Below are 17,131 nucleotides of genomic sequence, written 5' to 3'. Positions count from 1 at the left end.
CTAGCACGAGATCCCTGGACAGAGATATAGAAAGTCATATGGGTTTGGAACGACATGAGAGTGAGTAAATAATGATTTCATAAGGAATAGTTCACTTTGAAGCGAGCTATAATAATAATTTTAAGGCATCTCGCCCCAGTACTAGTTGAGAAGTGTACCTATTTTTATTTAGTTTATCAACACAAAATTATCACAGATAAATCTACAATGTAGAGGCCTACTGTGCTGAGTTTCGCCTTCTATACACACTCCCTTAAGTGCCATTTCGTACACTTAAGGACTAGTCAAGGACAAAAAATGCATTCATTTATGGGTTAAGGGCTTTTTTTCTAGTCTCATACATTTTGGTGGTGATTAATGAGTTCGTTCATTTCCAGCGAAGATCTCAGTAATTGTTGATCAATAGTCCTAGTACATAATTTGTAGATGTTTTGGAAAATGAACTGTATTTGAATAACTGAAATTAGCTACATCTTTCAAATAGGGATCCAGTGTTTGTGGTTTAAATGCTGCATTTGCACATTTCATTAAATAGCTTAAATATGTATTTTTAATGAGTTAACAGCTTTATTTATTTATTTATTTATTTATTATTTTTGTTTTGTTTTGTTTATTTTTTTACTTTTGTTTGTAAGATTTGCTAAAAAAAAAAAAAGAAAAAAAAAGAAAAATGCTAATGCCAGGTTCCATTTTAACAAATTCTAATTTTGTCAGATAAAATAAGGCATATGTTAAATAACATATATCTTTTTGCTGTAGTGGTCAGGTTTTATTTATTTATTTATTTATTTATTTAATTAATTAATTTCCATGTTAAGGTTCTGTATGCACCGATTTAGAATAACCGAATAAACGAATAAACCATATACTCATGGTGTATTTTTAAGGGGGAAAAGGGTATTTTAAATAATGTTGGAATTGTATTCATAAAACAGTGCATATTTAAACTCTATTTAATTCTACTGTCGTGGTTTTTAGATCACAGCGACTGCTGAAAAAAAAAAAAAAATCCATGTTTGTATGACGTCAGACGCATCTGTCATAACGCTTAGAGATGTTTGAGCTCGTTGGCGGGTTGAAATGTTTCCCCTGAGTGCTTTTACACCGGCAGAAATCAATAGCGGCTCTGCTGTCACCCTCTCAGCTCGACGACTGCTCTTCAAGCCGGTTTGATGTGTCTCTTCAGCGCTTCTCACGGGGACTAGCGAGAGCCGTCACTAAATCATGTCAGGTTTTTCTCTCTGATTTTCGCGGCTTTTCTGTCGCTTTTCCCGCGCAGTGCGGATGCGACGTGAATCAATAGTAACTTTGATTTCGCGCCATCTGAAGTACCAGCTTGCAACTTTGAATGCTTCCATTACCTCAATTTAACCTTTTTTGAGCTGAAAGAATAACTTTGAGAGGCTGCTTTTTTCTTCTTAGGTTTTCAAAGTTTTAAGAAGTCAGTTAACATCATTTTGTAGATCAAGTGACACATCAGAGTTCAGAAATGATTTACGTTAGCCTATCTGGCAATATATTGTAAAACGTAAACAAAAAAAAAAAAAAAGCTTGTTCATGACCAAAAATGAAATGTCATGATTTATTCATGTCGTTCAACCCAGTGCTATTTTCTTTCTAATGTGAAACATGATGTTTAAGCATCTCTTTTCCATACAGTGAAAGTGTAGGCTATGGAAGGCCCATAAGGTCAAAATGACTCATTTAATTATTCTTGTCATTTTCATGCTCAAAAAATGGGTTTAACAAGACCACAGTAGTCTCACAAGCTGGTACTAATCGGTCCTTGATCTCACCACCTTGCAGTTAAAAAAAAAACGATGTCCTTTATGTTTGCAAACTTCGATCAACCTTTGTGACACAGGCTGGAGGGCGTAAAAGTAAAAAAATGAGGAAGCATCAGTTAGCGTATTAAAAAAGCACCCCTGGTTTAACATCACTGTCAGCAAACACCACATGACCTTAAATGTCATGTGACCAATCACAACCCAGCAAGTTTAAAAGCTACTAACTCAGAGCAAGTTATGACTTTACCAAACCTGGATATAGCACACAAGTCTTATGGACTCTCAAGATGCGTTTAAAGTGCTCATTTTGTGCTTCTCGGAATAAAGAAAATGATACGGGACTGGAACAACATATGGGTGAGTAAACGATGAATTCATTTAGAGGTGATGTAGTTGAATTTTTTGACAGACATGATGTTGTTACTACTAGACAGGTAGGCTACTACTGAATTAAAGTGTCCTGAGAAATCACAGTTGTTTCTAGCTCTTTAAACAGAATAAAGGAGCAGCCAAAGCATGTTTAGCCAAACAGAGAACTAGCCAATTACAAAAAAAGCTCTCTGACTGTCAGACATTTTGTGTGTTTTGGGTTTGACATGCCTTTGCAGGATAGAGTTTTGGAGGGCTTGTGGCTGAAATTAGTGATGCGGAAGTTGGCAGAAATTGCTTCATAATTGTTAAAGGCACAATATGTAAGATTTTTGGATTACCACTAGATCAATGTTATATAGATCATAGTAGCTGCCGAGCGAACGCAGAGTAGCATTATAACAACTTTCAACACACAGATGTCTCTAATATGATAAACAGTGCTGCGTTACCCCACATACGCATGACTGGAAGAAGCGGAAGTGGCGACTGTGGTATAATAAAAGTTCTGCTGCTCTCGAGGCGTGTGTCGTGCTCGTCTCTCATTAGCAATCGCTCCAGCGGCCTCGTTCATCTCCCACAGCACTCGGCCCTGCTCTGCTTTACACTACTGTAATGTTAATAATCTCATCCATGAACATGATTTCTGCCTGGCTGAGTCCCGTCCCTATTCTTTTCCACTGGCTGTAGACATGAAGACAACACCTCCCATGATTTCGCGAAATCGAGGCGTCATCAAGCTGCGCCTTTGTTTTGAATAAGCGACCTCTAGTGGTGAAAAACTACATATTGTGCCTTTAATTGTTCATATTTGACTTAATATGACTCATATTTTAATTCTTTTTACTTGAACAGGAAATAACAAAACCAGTAAAAGGGAATAAAATCATTATGAATGTAGACATGAGCTAACTAGTTCAATTCAATTCAATTCAATTTGGGTAAACTTGGCCGATTATCTATTTTTCCTTCTACTGACTGCATGTGAGCATCTTCACTATGGGTCAAAGGTTAATAAAATCCTCCTTTTCCCATCCCGTTAAAATCTCCTGCTCTGACTGATAAACCCCCAGTCCAAACTAAGCCTCTAATCACAATATTATTAGAGAAACCCCATCTGATCAGTATATAAATCTCTCCATCCAATTACAAGATGTAATATTTCTGCACTCAAGCTGGTAATGAGCTCTAATGCCTGTGCTGCAGTTAATCCCCCTCGGATGCAGCACAGATCAGATGTTGCCTCTGTAATTAGACTGGCAGAAAATCATTATTTCATGTTTGAGGAAAGAAGGAAGTCAAAGGAGATGTAGTCCCTCTGCCGCTCCTTTCTGAAATGTAAATTGCAGTTTAATGTTTTAATCTAGAGTGTTGAGTGTTTGCTTAGCATGGTAGAATGATAGCCAGAGAAATTCTTTAAATAAAAGTGATATGAATGTGAAAGAGAGGCTTTTTTAAAGCCTGGAATTGTACATTTTTGGTCACACACTAGTGCTCATCTCTTAAAGAGGACCTATTATGCCCTTTTACAAAGTCTTAATTTTGTTTTGGGGTCTACTGGAATAGGTTTTCATGATTGAATGTTCAAAAAAACACATTATTTTTCCTCATATTTGCCATCGCTGCAGCTCCTCTCTTCCCAGTCTGTCTCTATGAAGCCCCTCCTTCCAAAATGTGCAATGTGTTCTGATTGGTCAGCTGGACCAGTGTGTTGTGATTGGTCTACCGCTTTGAGTGTCTTTTGGAAATGTAACTCCCAATACCATTACTGCATTATAACCGGGGTTGGGGTGGAAAAACCAGCATCTCTTGGCCCCTGTTTACACCTGGTATTAAGATGTGTTTTGGTCAATCAGATCTCAAGTGGATGGCGCTAAATACAGGTGTAAACAGGGTTTGAAATGTTTTGAGTTGTCTACTTTCGACCACTTCCAGAGGTAGTCAAAAATGCATTCGACCAAATTACTTTCGTAGTGTAGACGCTCATGTGATCGAATCTTTTCGAACAGCCGCTAAAGGCTGTCTACTCTCCACCTACTGACCTAATGCGTAAACATTATGGGAAGCACACTAGCCAGACGGGATTTAAACTTTGTCGGCTGAAGACCCAAGTTTGGTTTGAAGACGAAAAATGTACCAAGCACAGTGTTCTCTCACCATTCCTGACTTCTAACACACACTCACAATGTTCGGCATGGTCTTGTGATTATCAGAGCAGAAACTAAATATTTGTTACCATTGTTGCCATTAACATCATGTCTGTTGCAGTAGTTAGAACATACTTTTAAATGAAACCATATTGGATTTTGCCTAAGCGATCATATTGCTTCAGAAGACTTTAGAAACCACTGGAGTTGTATGGATTGTAGCTTGAAACTTTTGGACTCTATTGACTATTATTGTATGGACAAAAAAAAAAAAGTAAAAGAAACACTCAAAGATGAGTCAAATCTCTTCTTTTGTGTTGCACAGAAGAAATATGATCATGTGATTTTGTAAAGACGTGGGGTGAGTAAATGATGTCATAATTTTTGGGTGAACTATCCCTTTAAGCATGTACACAAGGTGATCTTAGCTAGAAGACTTCAATATGTTACCCATCAGACGCTTTGTAATTTGTACCGTCTTAGGAGACAGGTGCAGCATGCACTTTTGTGTTTGCATCCCAACTGAGGTCATGGTCCCCACTCATATGGAAGTGGGTTGCGAGACCAGGTTCAATGAGCATTCCAGCGGCTTTCTCCCCCTGCAGAGGACGTAACAGATGTGGATTTACATACACCCCCAGCATCCCACTCTCTGATGAGATTATCCAAGAGTGCCGAGAGCTACTCATACTAAATACACGCCTCGAGGAGGGCCAGGGGAGCCAGGCCCTCCGAGAGAGCAGGGGACAAAAGCAGAAGGGGAAAATGTCAAGCTTGCCAGACGGGAACAGGACAACAAACTGCTTTTGCCGCTGCTCAAGCTCTGTCCCTGACAAGAGGGTGGCTGGATTAGCATCTCATAAAGGCTGTGGCAATGCTGTTGGCAATTACTACAAGATGAACACTCTTCTATTCAAGAATTCTGTCTTGGTTTGGAACCGTTGTTGTGATCTTCTTCTTTTTGTGGGAAAAAAAAGTTTTTGATAGGGTTATGTGTTGCAGTATGCTCAAATTAAGCATTTTTGAGGTTAAAAGTGTCCAGGGCTGTGTTTCTCAAAAGCATCATGACAAATGGTTACAATGGCTTATGATGCTTTTGAAAAACGCAGCCCAGACCAGTAAACAGCTCTATTCTGTCATGCCATTGCTTGAGCCAGTGTTCTTATGGCTGGGCCTGTTAAGCCACAGTGTATACCCGAATAAGTTGGCCAAACGCAAAAAAAAAAAAAAAAGGGGTTAAGAAATTCAAGGTTTAAGTAAGCAGAACTGGCCTTTTTTTTTTTTTTTGTACACTTATTTTATTTTGTACACATACATTTTAATTACTCTTAACTTAAAATATTTGAGTAACCTAATTCATACATTTAACTTAAAATTATCATGTAATCTCAATTTAAGTATTTTAGTGGTGGAAATTTGGCTAGCTTTAACTACCTAATTCAGTAAATGCTAACTTCCTAATTGGTAACATTAGAATAGCAATTGCTGAATGAGTACGGCAATATAGAACATTTCACACACCCCACGATGATGTCATCATCACACGTGTCGACCCTAGTCAGACATCGCTACGTCACGTAACAGCAACAACAACAACAATAGCGGACTACATGCCGCGGAAGCTACTTGGCCTATTAGCTTTATTAAAATAAAGCTTTATTTCTAAGATTTACTAAGGTTTGTATACAGCGCGCAAGGTTTATGCGCATGCTCCAAGTCTTATTCTTTGTTTTTAGTGTATCTCTGTGGCAGAATTACAGTGCCACATACTGATCTGGCATGTATACTACATCATTTTGAGTCGGTTTCAGTGGTTTCGTGTGTACGCAGATTTCAGATGTACGCAGATATTTCTTGAGACGAGGGGAAAAAAAGATTGGATAGGGAAAGCTCTGGCTTCGTGTGGATGCAACCTAAGTTAAAAGAAACAAGTTTCTAAAACAATGAAACAATATCGATTACTTAAAATGTGTCAGTTTTGTGAACTCAAATGAAAAAGAAAGTTCTAAATACTCGTAAAAGTTAAATTTATTGAACTAATTTGTTTAATTTAAGTTCACCCTACTCAAACCAATTAATTATTTTGAGCACTAGGGTTTACAGTGCACTCAAAAATACAGATTACAGTTCTGTTGGGTGCTGATGGCGACATAAAAAGGATACAGTTCACCTTTAAGGAAGTCCTGTATAAATGGACTGGTTAAGGGTCATGTCCACCACACGCTGATCAGATTTACATTCTAAAATGGCAAGGATGTGATTTCAAAACCATTTTTAACTTGCCACACATCTTGTTCATGGTGTAAAATGCTGGAAAACTCTTATAGTCATCACAAAAATCATAGACCTATTAGTTACAATAGTGTTGCATTGGCTGTAGTTAGCAGTAAAGGGGAAGGATCTCAGATGGAGTTTTATACCATGCAGACTGTCAGTTAAGCACAGCATTTTTTAAGTACACTTAAAGCTTCTTCGAGAGGTTGTCATCACCTTTAAAGTATCGCCATGAAAAATATCAAATTTATCTAAGTCAACCAAATTGATTGCCTAGTCGGCCACTGTGCCTCATTCTCAATTAGTTAATTATTGGTGAAGCACAAAAACATTATTTTAATGTCAAATACACACAAGAGGGCAACCATACAGCAATACACCTGATGCCGTAAATTCATGTTTTGGAAGCTCTCGCCATCTATTGTTGCAGTCTTTAATTATGCAGTAGGCATTGTGTTGGGTGCCTGAACCTGTCATGGTCCTGTATGGCTCAAGCTTGTGATTCATAATTAAACTGTTTGTGAGGCTTGTGTTGGAATATGAAAGCTGCGACACAGTGGCCTTGTCCAAAAAAGCACATGTTGATTTCTCTTCCTCAGAGATACTTGGCCTTGACATTTTCCAGCCGATTCCCACATTGTTTTGTAAGTTTTATTTGTTCCGCTGGCGTGAGCTTTCTCTCTCTCGCCGAGGGCATGCCCGGGCAACCCTAAATTAATCCCTCTTCTTCTTCAAACTCTGGTTTGATATGTATCCATGAGTTATGTCTATCTGCAGAGAGTCCAAACACATCATCTCGAGAGGAGGTAAACGTGGCTTATAATTATGGGCTGTGTTCATTTACATGTGTTAATCACTCAGGTGATGGGCTGCTCATCCTGATACCGGCAGGTCAGGCCCCTGCAGACACAAGAGTCAAAACCCAATTATATGCATGATTAACTTTATCCTAAGCTGTTTCCCCACAGTCAAGACTCTTGCTGGATAAGAGGACAGGGTAGTGATGTGTGTATGTGCTTGTGTACTTGTATAAGGGTTGAGTGGCATATGAATTACAAGTAGTTAAAAGCCTGTTTAATTGCTCTTGAATGTTAATTTGGTTTTGACAGGTCTGAAAAAGTTGTATGATTGAACTATAATGTATCAGAATTTTATATTTTTGATTATCCCTAAACACTACTCCATTCCAATTTGACTCGCAAAAAATACTTTTCTGTCAATGTATATGTTTAGTCATGCAGAGCCAGACAGGATACAGTTCAGTCCACCTTAAAGGTTTAGTACCCCCAAAAATGAAAAAATCTGTAATTAATTACTCACCCTCATGTCGTTCCAAACTCACAAGACTCTTGTTCATCTTCGGAACACAAATTAAGATATTTTTGATGAAATCTGAGAGCTTTCTGTCCTTCCTTAGACTGCCTTTGCAACCAGAACTTTCACACTTCAAAAAAGTTCATAAAGTGATCGTAAAACTAATCCATATGAATTGAGCAGGTTAGTCCAAATTTTCTGAAGAGACTTGATCACTTTATATGATGAAGAGATTTATATAATAATATTTATTAGTCCTATGTCCTCATCCTTTCCTAGTCTAGAGGAGCAAGCTAAACCTGGATATTTGTAGATTTCTGAGGTCGTATTGGAGTCAGTTTCAGTGGTACTGGAGAAGATTTCTTTACTGTGACAAATATCCAATAGATGACCGGATGCAATGAAACAAACTTAACAGCACCCTCATTCCAAGAAGTTCAACAAATCTGCCTGTCTACAAGAGTAATTTCAAAATTAATTATGCTTCACATCAGTTACATCTCCTGTATTGGCATCTCCTTATATAATCTATTCTGAAACCCATGGTTCCATCTGCTTGTGCAGACTTATTTTGTAGACCTCTAGACATAGAGACTTGCCCATGTAACCCTTATTTACTCAGGGATATCCTAGATTCCAGACATTGTCAGATGTTCCATCTACTGGACTCGAAGGGCTACAGTCCTCAGGAGTGTTCCTGAGAGGTTTTCACAAGTTCACACAAATAATCAGATTAAATAATCAGAGTAAAATTATGCACATTTGACATGCTGTCCGAGGATAGGGCTCCAAGCTCGGTATTTGGCCCGAACCCAGAGTATACCCCCGTATACCAGGGAGGAGTCGGGGTGGAGGAGGGATGCTGAAAACTGTTGAGGAACATGGGTCAGTTGGCTGCGTTGGCTGAACTTTGTTAATAAAACATCATTAGATATCATCAGAAATGCTAAATTTCCACTATAATCAATCGTATTGCCTGTCTACTGGACCAAAATCAAGAGCCATGAGGTGGAGGTTAGGGCACTTGTACAGTTTATAATCCCACCATATAATGCCAGAGGTCATCTTCCCCAAATTTCTCAAATTGTTTTGTTAGTGTATGACCGTTAATGGTCATACATATACTCGCCCTGGCCATTCCTATCATTGTGATCCAATGTCTCTGTGACTGGTTGTTTGCACATGACGTCATTGCAGCAGCGCGAATGAGTCTGGAGGGCAGGGAGTGATTTTTCTATATAGGAATCCTATCAAAAACTCAAAATTTGTATGTTTTGCGTCGTTTATGGTTGCTTAAATTGTTAAAATCGAGAACCCAGAAGGTGTTTATATCGTTTACATAACTTATACCATTTTTTATAACTTTTCATTTTTTAACTTTAAAAGTTTTCGACTTTTATAGCGTTTTGCATCTGCTGATACTGAAATGAATAAGGATACCTGCTTAACTTTTGTTTTTGACTTGGTTAAATATTCACATTCTTCATGCTATCGTTTACAGGGAAGAGAAGCTATTTTATCCAATTGTATAATAATTTGGTGTTTTCACTTAAGTTTTGTAGAATTCCGTTCACAATGTTGATCTGGTTACCATGAAAACAGTGTCACGCGCTGCTGCTTCAGCCATCACATGGTAGAAAATGTCCAAATAAATAAATGTGTTTAACAAGCTGACAGAAGTCGATCCATTTATTTGTTGGAAGCGTGTAAATGTAACTGTAGTTTTAATGTTGTCTTTGTAAATATTCACTTTCCCATATGGCCATGAAGAAGAATCGGAGGATCACATTCAGGGGACAGACACCGACACACTGTATTTTTGTATTTATTTCAACAAATGACAACCAAAATCAAACCCATAGAAGCTCATGAACAGTTTTGAAGTGGCTGTGTGCAAGTTATAATCATTCACAAGCGAGAGAGTCATACTCGCAAATGTAATGTTAATTATTACACAAAAACCAATACAAAACTCAGCTAAGTATGTGATTATTTTGAGTGAAAGGCAGTGGGTTTATTCAGTGACATTATTACATTTGCTAAACGTCGTCTTCGAAAATTGTATTACACCGTCCAGTCTTTTTCCCCGAACAATGATGTGAGTTCCTATTGCAATTCTCGATTCTGCACAAATGACCTACAATGGCGACATTTTTCACAATCACGACAGAAAATTAAAATACTGCCCTAACGTCACTAGCAGAAAGGCAGCGCGATATAAACAAACCAGACTAGAACTGAACACGGTGTGACGGCAGCTTCACATTTTCTATATCTACCGCCTCGATGGCAGTCAAGTCTTTCAATTCAGAAGAAAAATCACTCCTCTTCATAACATAAGGATCACGTCCAACATATGTTGTGATTTTCTGTTTATACCTTACTAAACCAGCACAGTCTGGACTTTTCTCCATCTCTTCCATTCTAATTTTCACTGCTTGCCCTCCACCGGAATTTCGCGCGTCACCAGAACCACGTGATTGCAAACAACCTATTGGAGTGTCTGAATCTTTACAACTGATTTATACCCTAACATCAGTAGGGTGGTACAGGTATGACATCAGAACCCGGAAGACTAATTCGCCGCTGGTTCCTTCGAGATTTTCCTATAGGGTTTTTCAATTTTGAGTAAACTAAAGTAACTTGATGATACTTTGAAGTTTTGTTCTACAACACACACACACTCACACCCCAAACTGCCATATCTAGTTACTAATTAAAAACGTATGTTTTCAAAAATGAACATAACTGACTCAAAATTTGCATTCAAAATTGCTTCAAAAACAACCCTTAGAAAAATCTCGAAGGAACCAGTGGCGAATTAGTCTTCCGGGTTCTGACGTCATACCTGCACCACTCTATACACCATTCATTAGAGTAATGCAGTACTCATTATGGTCTCCAAAGCAGGAGCCACCTGCATCGGTTAAGTGATGTTATATTCCCATAGAATCTTCTTGAGAAATATTGTTACAATCTGTACACTCAAGGCACCAGAAAGTCCATGTGAGCCCTCCTTTTGGCAGCTTCAAGAATTTGACTGAAGAGCCATATTTTAAACAACATTTAGTGATCTGCTCTGTCTAGTCTCCTTCTTTTGTGGAAATAGAACAAAGAAATCCCCTCTGTAGTGAATTCACTGGGAAAATGTTTTATTAATTGCCATATGCCTATTGATTCCTCTTTCAAGCCTATTCTTTTGTTCTTCCTTTCTGGTGGCAGCAGAAGGATCTGTAAGTTATGTGGAGTGTCAAAGGTGTCCTTTTGATGTAGATGACAGACCCCATGCTAAGTAACACCTGTGCCGGGTCTGGGCTTGTCTGCTCTGGTCTATTTGCATCTGAACTGCCGGACAGATCAACCCATCAGACAAAACTAATTGAGCCCAGAGAGGCATAGCGTTGGTCATCGCTTCATAGGATATTTCCAGTGGGCGATATGTGACGTGGACACAAAAGACTATTTGTTTTCAGGCTTGGTGGTTAATTTTCATACTTTAATGTATTTGTATTATGTACAATAGATGCTTATTTCCCTCTTTATCAAATGCTTTTTGTGTACTGTTGAGCAAAAGGCACAGCTGTCAGCAGGGAAGCCAGCATCAGTGAGTAGCAAAAACCACAAATGCCATGTACCTTATAGTGGACCCCCTCGTTGCCGCCCATGGCACTTCTTACCTACTGTGTGATCTTCAGTAGAAGAGGGGTGGTATATTCACCACCCCCTTCGACAGACTAGCAACATGGCACAGCTAGACGCTCAAAATGCCAGAGGTTAGAAGGTACAACACACAATACACAAAAGAGGGCCTCAAATTGAAAAGACGTAGAGGCATACATAAACCGTGACCTATCATTATTTCTCAAAGGCCTGCCTTTCAAGAAGCGTTTCCCTGGCTATATTAGCACACTTAAAATTTTCTCGCCCTAAAATCATGATGGTTTGGACAGTAATGCCATGTATTCATGATGACAGATGTCTACCTGGCCTCATTCTGAATTTATAAGCTTTAAAAACTCCCATGACATACTGACGCCTCTGCTTAGAACAGGTGGTACATTATTAAAAACTCCACACTTCTTTGGTTGTCTTTGATATTCCTCATCTCATCAAGGATTCACTTTTTAGATGTAAATACCAAGAGTCGAGGGAACTGTTACTAGGTAACACCCACACGTTCTTGCTGTCACTTTAAATATTTTAAAACAGACAGATGTGAAAGTGGAATAAAAGGGAAGAGCTGTGAACTGTCCGGCCCGTGGCAGGTGCCCGCTAGCAATGTAGATGGAATCAGTTGGAGGCAAAATGTATAATAAATTATGATCAGTTGCAGCTCAAGAAGGTGGTAAACTACCAAAAAAGTCTACATTTTTGTCATGCTCTTTACATAACAATGCAGGTTATGCATTCAGATACAGTATTTGCTAGTTAGCCAGTTAGCACCTGCTTTTGTTAGAAGCCTTTGTTTCTTTCTTGTGTCTCCCAATATGATGTTTCAGAAAACCTTACATGGATAATTCACCTGAAAATGAAAATTTTGTCATCATTTACTCACCCTTATTTCTTAACCCTTTAAGACCGGATGGAGCGCCTGCGCTCCTGTTTGCGTGTCTCTCTTTAAGAGCCCATAAAAACTGCAAAATTCTTTTTTCATACAAAACCAGAGACTTTACACGTTCAGATCAAGCCTCCCACATGCTCATGTTGCATTGTTTTCACCCTCTAATCTGTCTGAGTAATATGCGTTTACAACAAAAACAGCACAGCCACTAACTGAATACAAATATGTAGATTTCACGTGCTCATAACTTCATGAAAAATGCACAGATCATAGAAAATGGCACATCATTATTTAAAGGAACACTCCACTTTTTTTGAAAATAGGCTCATTTTCCAACTCCCCTTGAGTTAAACAGTTAAGTTTTACCGTTTTCGAATCCATTCAGCCGATCTCCGGGTCTGGCGGTACCACTTTTAGCGTAGCTTAGCATAGTTCATTGAATCTGATTAGACCGTTAGCATCTCGCTCAAAAATGACCAAAGAGTTTCGATATTGTTCCTATTTAAAACTTGACTCTTCTGTAGTTACATTGTGTACTAAGACTGACGGAAAATGAAAAGTTGTGATTTTCTAGGGCAATATGGCTAGGAACTATACTCTCATTCCGGCGTAATAATCAAGGAACTTTGCTGCCGTACCATGGGTGCAGCAGGCGCAATGATATTGCGCAACGTCTCTCACAAATGTCTCCATGGTTGCAAGGCACGCTCCCTGTGCAAGCAGGGGGTCACAGGCGCTGCGTAATATCATTGCGCCTGCTGCACCCATGGTACGGCAGCAAATTTCCTTGATTATTACGCCACAATGAGAGTATAGTTCCTAGCCATATCGGCCTAGAAAATTGCAACTTTTCATTTTCCGTCGGTCTTAGTACACGATGTAACTACAGAAGAGTCAAGTTTTAAATAGGAAAAATATTGAAACTCTTTGGTCATTTTTGAGCGAGATGCTAATGGTCTAATCAGATTCAATGAACTATGCTAAGCTACGCTAAAAGTGGTACCGCCAGACCCGGAGATCGGCTGAATGGATTCGAAAATGGTAAAACTCAACTGTTTAACTCTAGGGGAGCTGGAAAATGAGCCTATTTTCAAAAAAAGTGGAGTGTTCCTTTAAAGCAGATTCTCTCGATTACAATGAACCCAACATAATATATTGCGTTGATCACAAGATATTACTCACGGAACAATGTAACATACTTGGCTAAAAACTTGTCTCTCATCTTTCCGGGATGCAGTGTGTATCCAATGTTCCCGGACCCATCCGGACCCAACACAAAATAGGTATCATCTTAAAGCTTAGAAACTCAGCTTTTTAATGCATCTAAACTTTTTGAAAAACTCCTAACGAGTGCTGAGAAGTGCCTCTAAACTGGAGTTTACCACCTGTGGGCGCCATCTAGCTGCGCAAAAATGAATAACAATTTATTCAACCATACTTTATGCTATCACCACAAAATTTAAACCAGATGCAGCTCACATGTAGGGGAGCATCACCAAAAAAGAATTTTTCTCCGATCTTAATGCCTTCCTGAGTTATTCCATGTCAAATAAAAAAATATATATTTTTTTGTCTTTTATCAGCAGTTTCTCAGCATGACAATGTCCAAATGTAATGTAATTTATATTTTCTAAAAATTTAAAAAGTGTTCTATCAAATGATACCTACCTTTTGACTCTCCTTGCTAAAGTTTTGAGTCTTTACTTTTGTGTATGTCGCTCAGAAAAAAAAAAAAAAAATCCTCAAAAAAAGCCTTCAGGTCTTAAAGGGTTAACAAACCTTTATGGCTTTCTTTCTTTTTTTGTCCAATCACATTCAGAATATCTTTATTTGTGTTTCACCTAGAATTTTCATCATTTCACACATCACACATGTGTATATTTGACATTCTGTATATATAATGTGTGATTTATATTTTCTTCTCAGTGGCTGCAGGGCAAGTTCTCTGGAGTATGAGAGGAGAGACTAGCGGGTTACTGGAAAAACAGTGGTGTGATAACATATGTCACTGCCAGATCCTGGAGAGAGATGGATTGTGGCGGGAGAGGGGAGGCATCGTAGGGGGTATGTTTGTAATAATGGTGTATGTTTGTGATGTGATGTTGCCAACCAACACAGGAAATGTTCACTGCAGGTTGAGTCCAGATTTAGTATGTGGATTGCTGGAGGTAACACATCAGGACACTAGGACGCAGTTAGTACAGATTAGGGGCAGTTGAGATGGATTATTGGGGTGAAAAATGACACCGAGAGGATTGGCTGGCAAAGAACAGATCCTGACAGCTGTTGGTCCTCGAGCTTCTCGCAGCAGGAGATACCCATAGACATGACCACTGATGCCTACAGCTAACAACAGCCAACAGGCGGAAATATTACCCTACACACAAATGGAGAAGAAAACAATGACACGCAATGCTTTAGAATTATATGTGGAGCAATTTCAAAATAGAGACCTTGGTGCGCACAAAGCAAGCGTACTGAGATCAGTGGGTCCGCTTCCAAATGAACTCCGGTGCAGTTTGAATGAAATATGAATGCAACACGGACCAAAAACATTTAAACGAACCAAAACCACGACATGATGTCACAAGATGCGACCCTAAAAAGGACAGAATGGCGAAGCGTACCTGGGGTGTTTCTCAATACTCAAATTGATGCTTCTTCGTTTCCTCACTTCTCTGTGCTCCAGCCTATGATCTGAAAACCGATCGTAGTCAGCCATCTTGAAGGACATCTCAATTCTCTAATTGCACCATGAGAAGGCGAGGAGCGAGGAAGCTTTCTGAGGAGTCATGAGGGAGGATCCTTCCCTCGCATCCTAAGGTGGTGGAGCTAAGATGAGGAAAGGAAGCAAAGAAAAGGAAACGAGGATACACAAATAAGAAATGAGAAGCTGCCCTGTTTTTTTCTCATCATAGTCGCGATGTTGCCCATCACAGTTCAGTATAGGCATCAGAACAATTTTTGGTTCCTAGAACATTCTTTTTTTTTTAAGTTTTGTTTTTGGTTAGCCATGCAGGAAAGTTTTCTTAACAGAAATAGAACGTTAGTTTTTGGTTTGTAGAATGTTATTTTAACATTATTCTAATGTTCCCCTAATGTTAGTCAAACGTTCTCCTAATGTTACACTAACGTTCCTCTGCAAAAAAATCATGGTTAGGCTGTCTCCATGTCTGGGACACAGTGGGCCAAGAGACTGCAGTGACTTTTTAAAGTTCCCCTATTATGCCTTTTTTAAGGTCCCTAATATTGTTTTGGGAGTCTCCTACAACAGGATTACATGCATGCAAGGTCAAAAAACACTTTTGTTTTCTCATAATATACTTTTAATTTCACCTCAGTTCTCAAAGACACAGTGAAGTGCGTCCACACTGCTGACATATTTATCTGTTGTAGCTTATCAACATTGTGTACATGAAATAGACACTGATAGTCAAAACTCATCATTGGAGAAGCATTAACTGTTTCGGTCAATGATTTTGGCTAAAACTATTTTGGGCTAAAATGGCAAGTTTTTTCAGCTTCGGCTATTTTCGGTTGCCTAAATATTGGTGCATCTCTAGAGATGAAGTTATTGAAGATGAAATGCACTGATCGGGCATAACATTATGAGCACTGACAGGTGAAGTGAATAACACTAATTATCTCTTCATCACAGCACCTGTTAGTGGGTGGATATATTAGGCAGCAAGTGAACATTTTGTCCTCAAAGTTCCTGTGTTAGAAGCAGGAAAAATGGGCAAGCGTAAGGATTTGAGTGAGTTTGACAAGGGCCAAATTGTGATGGCTAGACGACTGGGTCAGAGCATCTCCAAAACTGCAGCTCTTGTGGGGTGTTCCCGGTCTGCAGTGGTCAGTATCTATCAAAAGTGCTCCAAGGAAGGAACAGTGGTGAACCGGCGACAGGGTCATGGGCGGCCAAGGCTCATTGATGCACGTGGGGAGCGAAGGCTGGCCTGTGTGGTCCGATCCAACAGACGAGCTAATGTAGCTCAAATTGCTCAAGAGGTTAATGCTGGTTCTGATAGAAAGGTGTCAGAATACACAGTGCATCGCAGTTTGTTGTGTATGGGGCTGACCAGTCATGCTACCCATGCTGACATGCTGTTTTGGCAGCAAAAGGGGGACCGACAGGAAGGTGGTCATAATGTTATGCCTGATCGCTGTATATGATAGAGCTATTTTAAGTTGGACCAGTAAGCAACAAGCATAGCAATGTGCCAAAATGTGCGCATCGCAATGTCCGGAAAACACCCTAGCTTTGAGGCAGCATCTTTTGTACAAGTAAAAACTACTCTTCTTTCAAATTTAGACAATATGGAGTTCTCATTCAGAATGGCTTTCAGTGAATGGAAAAAAAAAAAATAATAGTAGTAAAAATGAGTAGTTTTTCAGTTATAGGTGGCATACGTATCTAAACAAATTCATGTATCTGAACAAATTTATTTATAGAACTTGTCGAATCTGATTCCTTTATTCAGGTTTCTTTAGGAGACCTTTCTCCCAAGGCAAAGCCAGTCTTTGAGGTTGCCAGATCCTTGTTTTCCACCAAGGTTCATAAGTGTAGAGGTGACAGGGCTCCTTTCTGCAATTCCTATGTTTTCATGCATGCAGTTTCTGGCAAAGTTGTCACAAGCTGGGCAACATCACTCTGACGGCTTTCATACGCTTTTTGATTA

General features: G+C 39.1%; 1 protein-coding gene across 1 annotated transcript in view; it reads left to right on the top strand.

The window, feature by feature from the left end:
• Positions 1 to 334: 334 nt before the first annotated feature.
• LOC127507854 (uncharacterized) overlaps positions 335 to 17,131 on the top strand; it is a 137,723-nt gene continuing 120,926 nt past the window's right edge. The window contains exon 1 of the mRNA XM_051885295.1: positions 335 to 2,144. Coding sequence (XP_051741255.1) covers positions 2,075 to 2,144 — 70 coding nt within the window. The 5' untranslated portion in view covers positions 335 to 2,074. The remainder of the gene's footprint in view (positions 2,145 to 17,131) is intronic.

The sequence above is a fragment of the Ctenopharyngodon idella genome, chromosome 24 (assembly GCF_019924925.1).
Source record: "Ctenopharyngodon idella isolate HZGC_01 chromosome 24, HZGC01, whole genome shotgun sequence".
NCBI lineage: Eukaryota > Metazoa > Chordata > Actinopteri > Cypriniformes > Xenocyprididae > Ctenopharyngodon > Ctenopharyngodon idella.
This window is presented reverse-complemented; position numbering and strand designations above follow the sequence as displayed.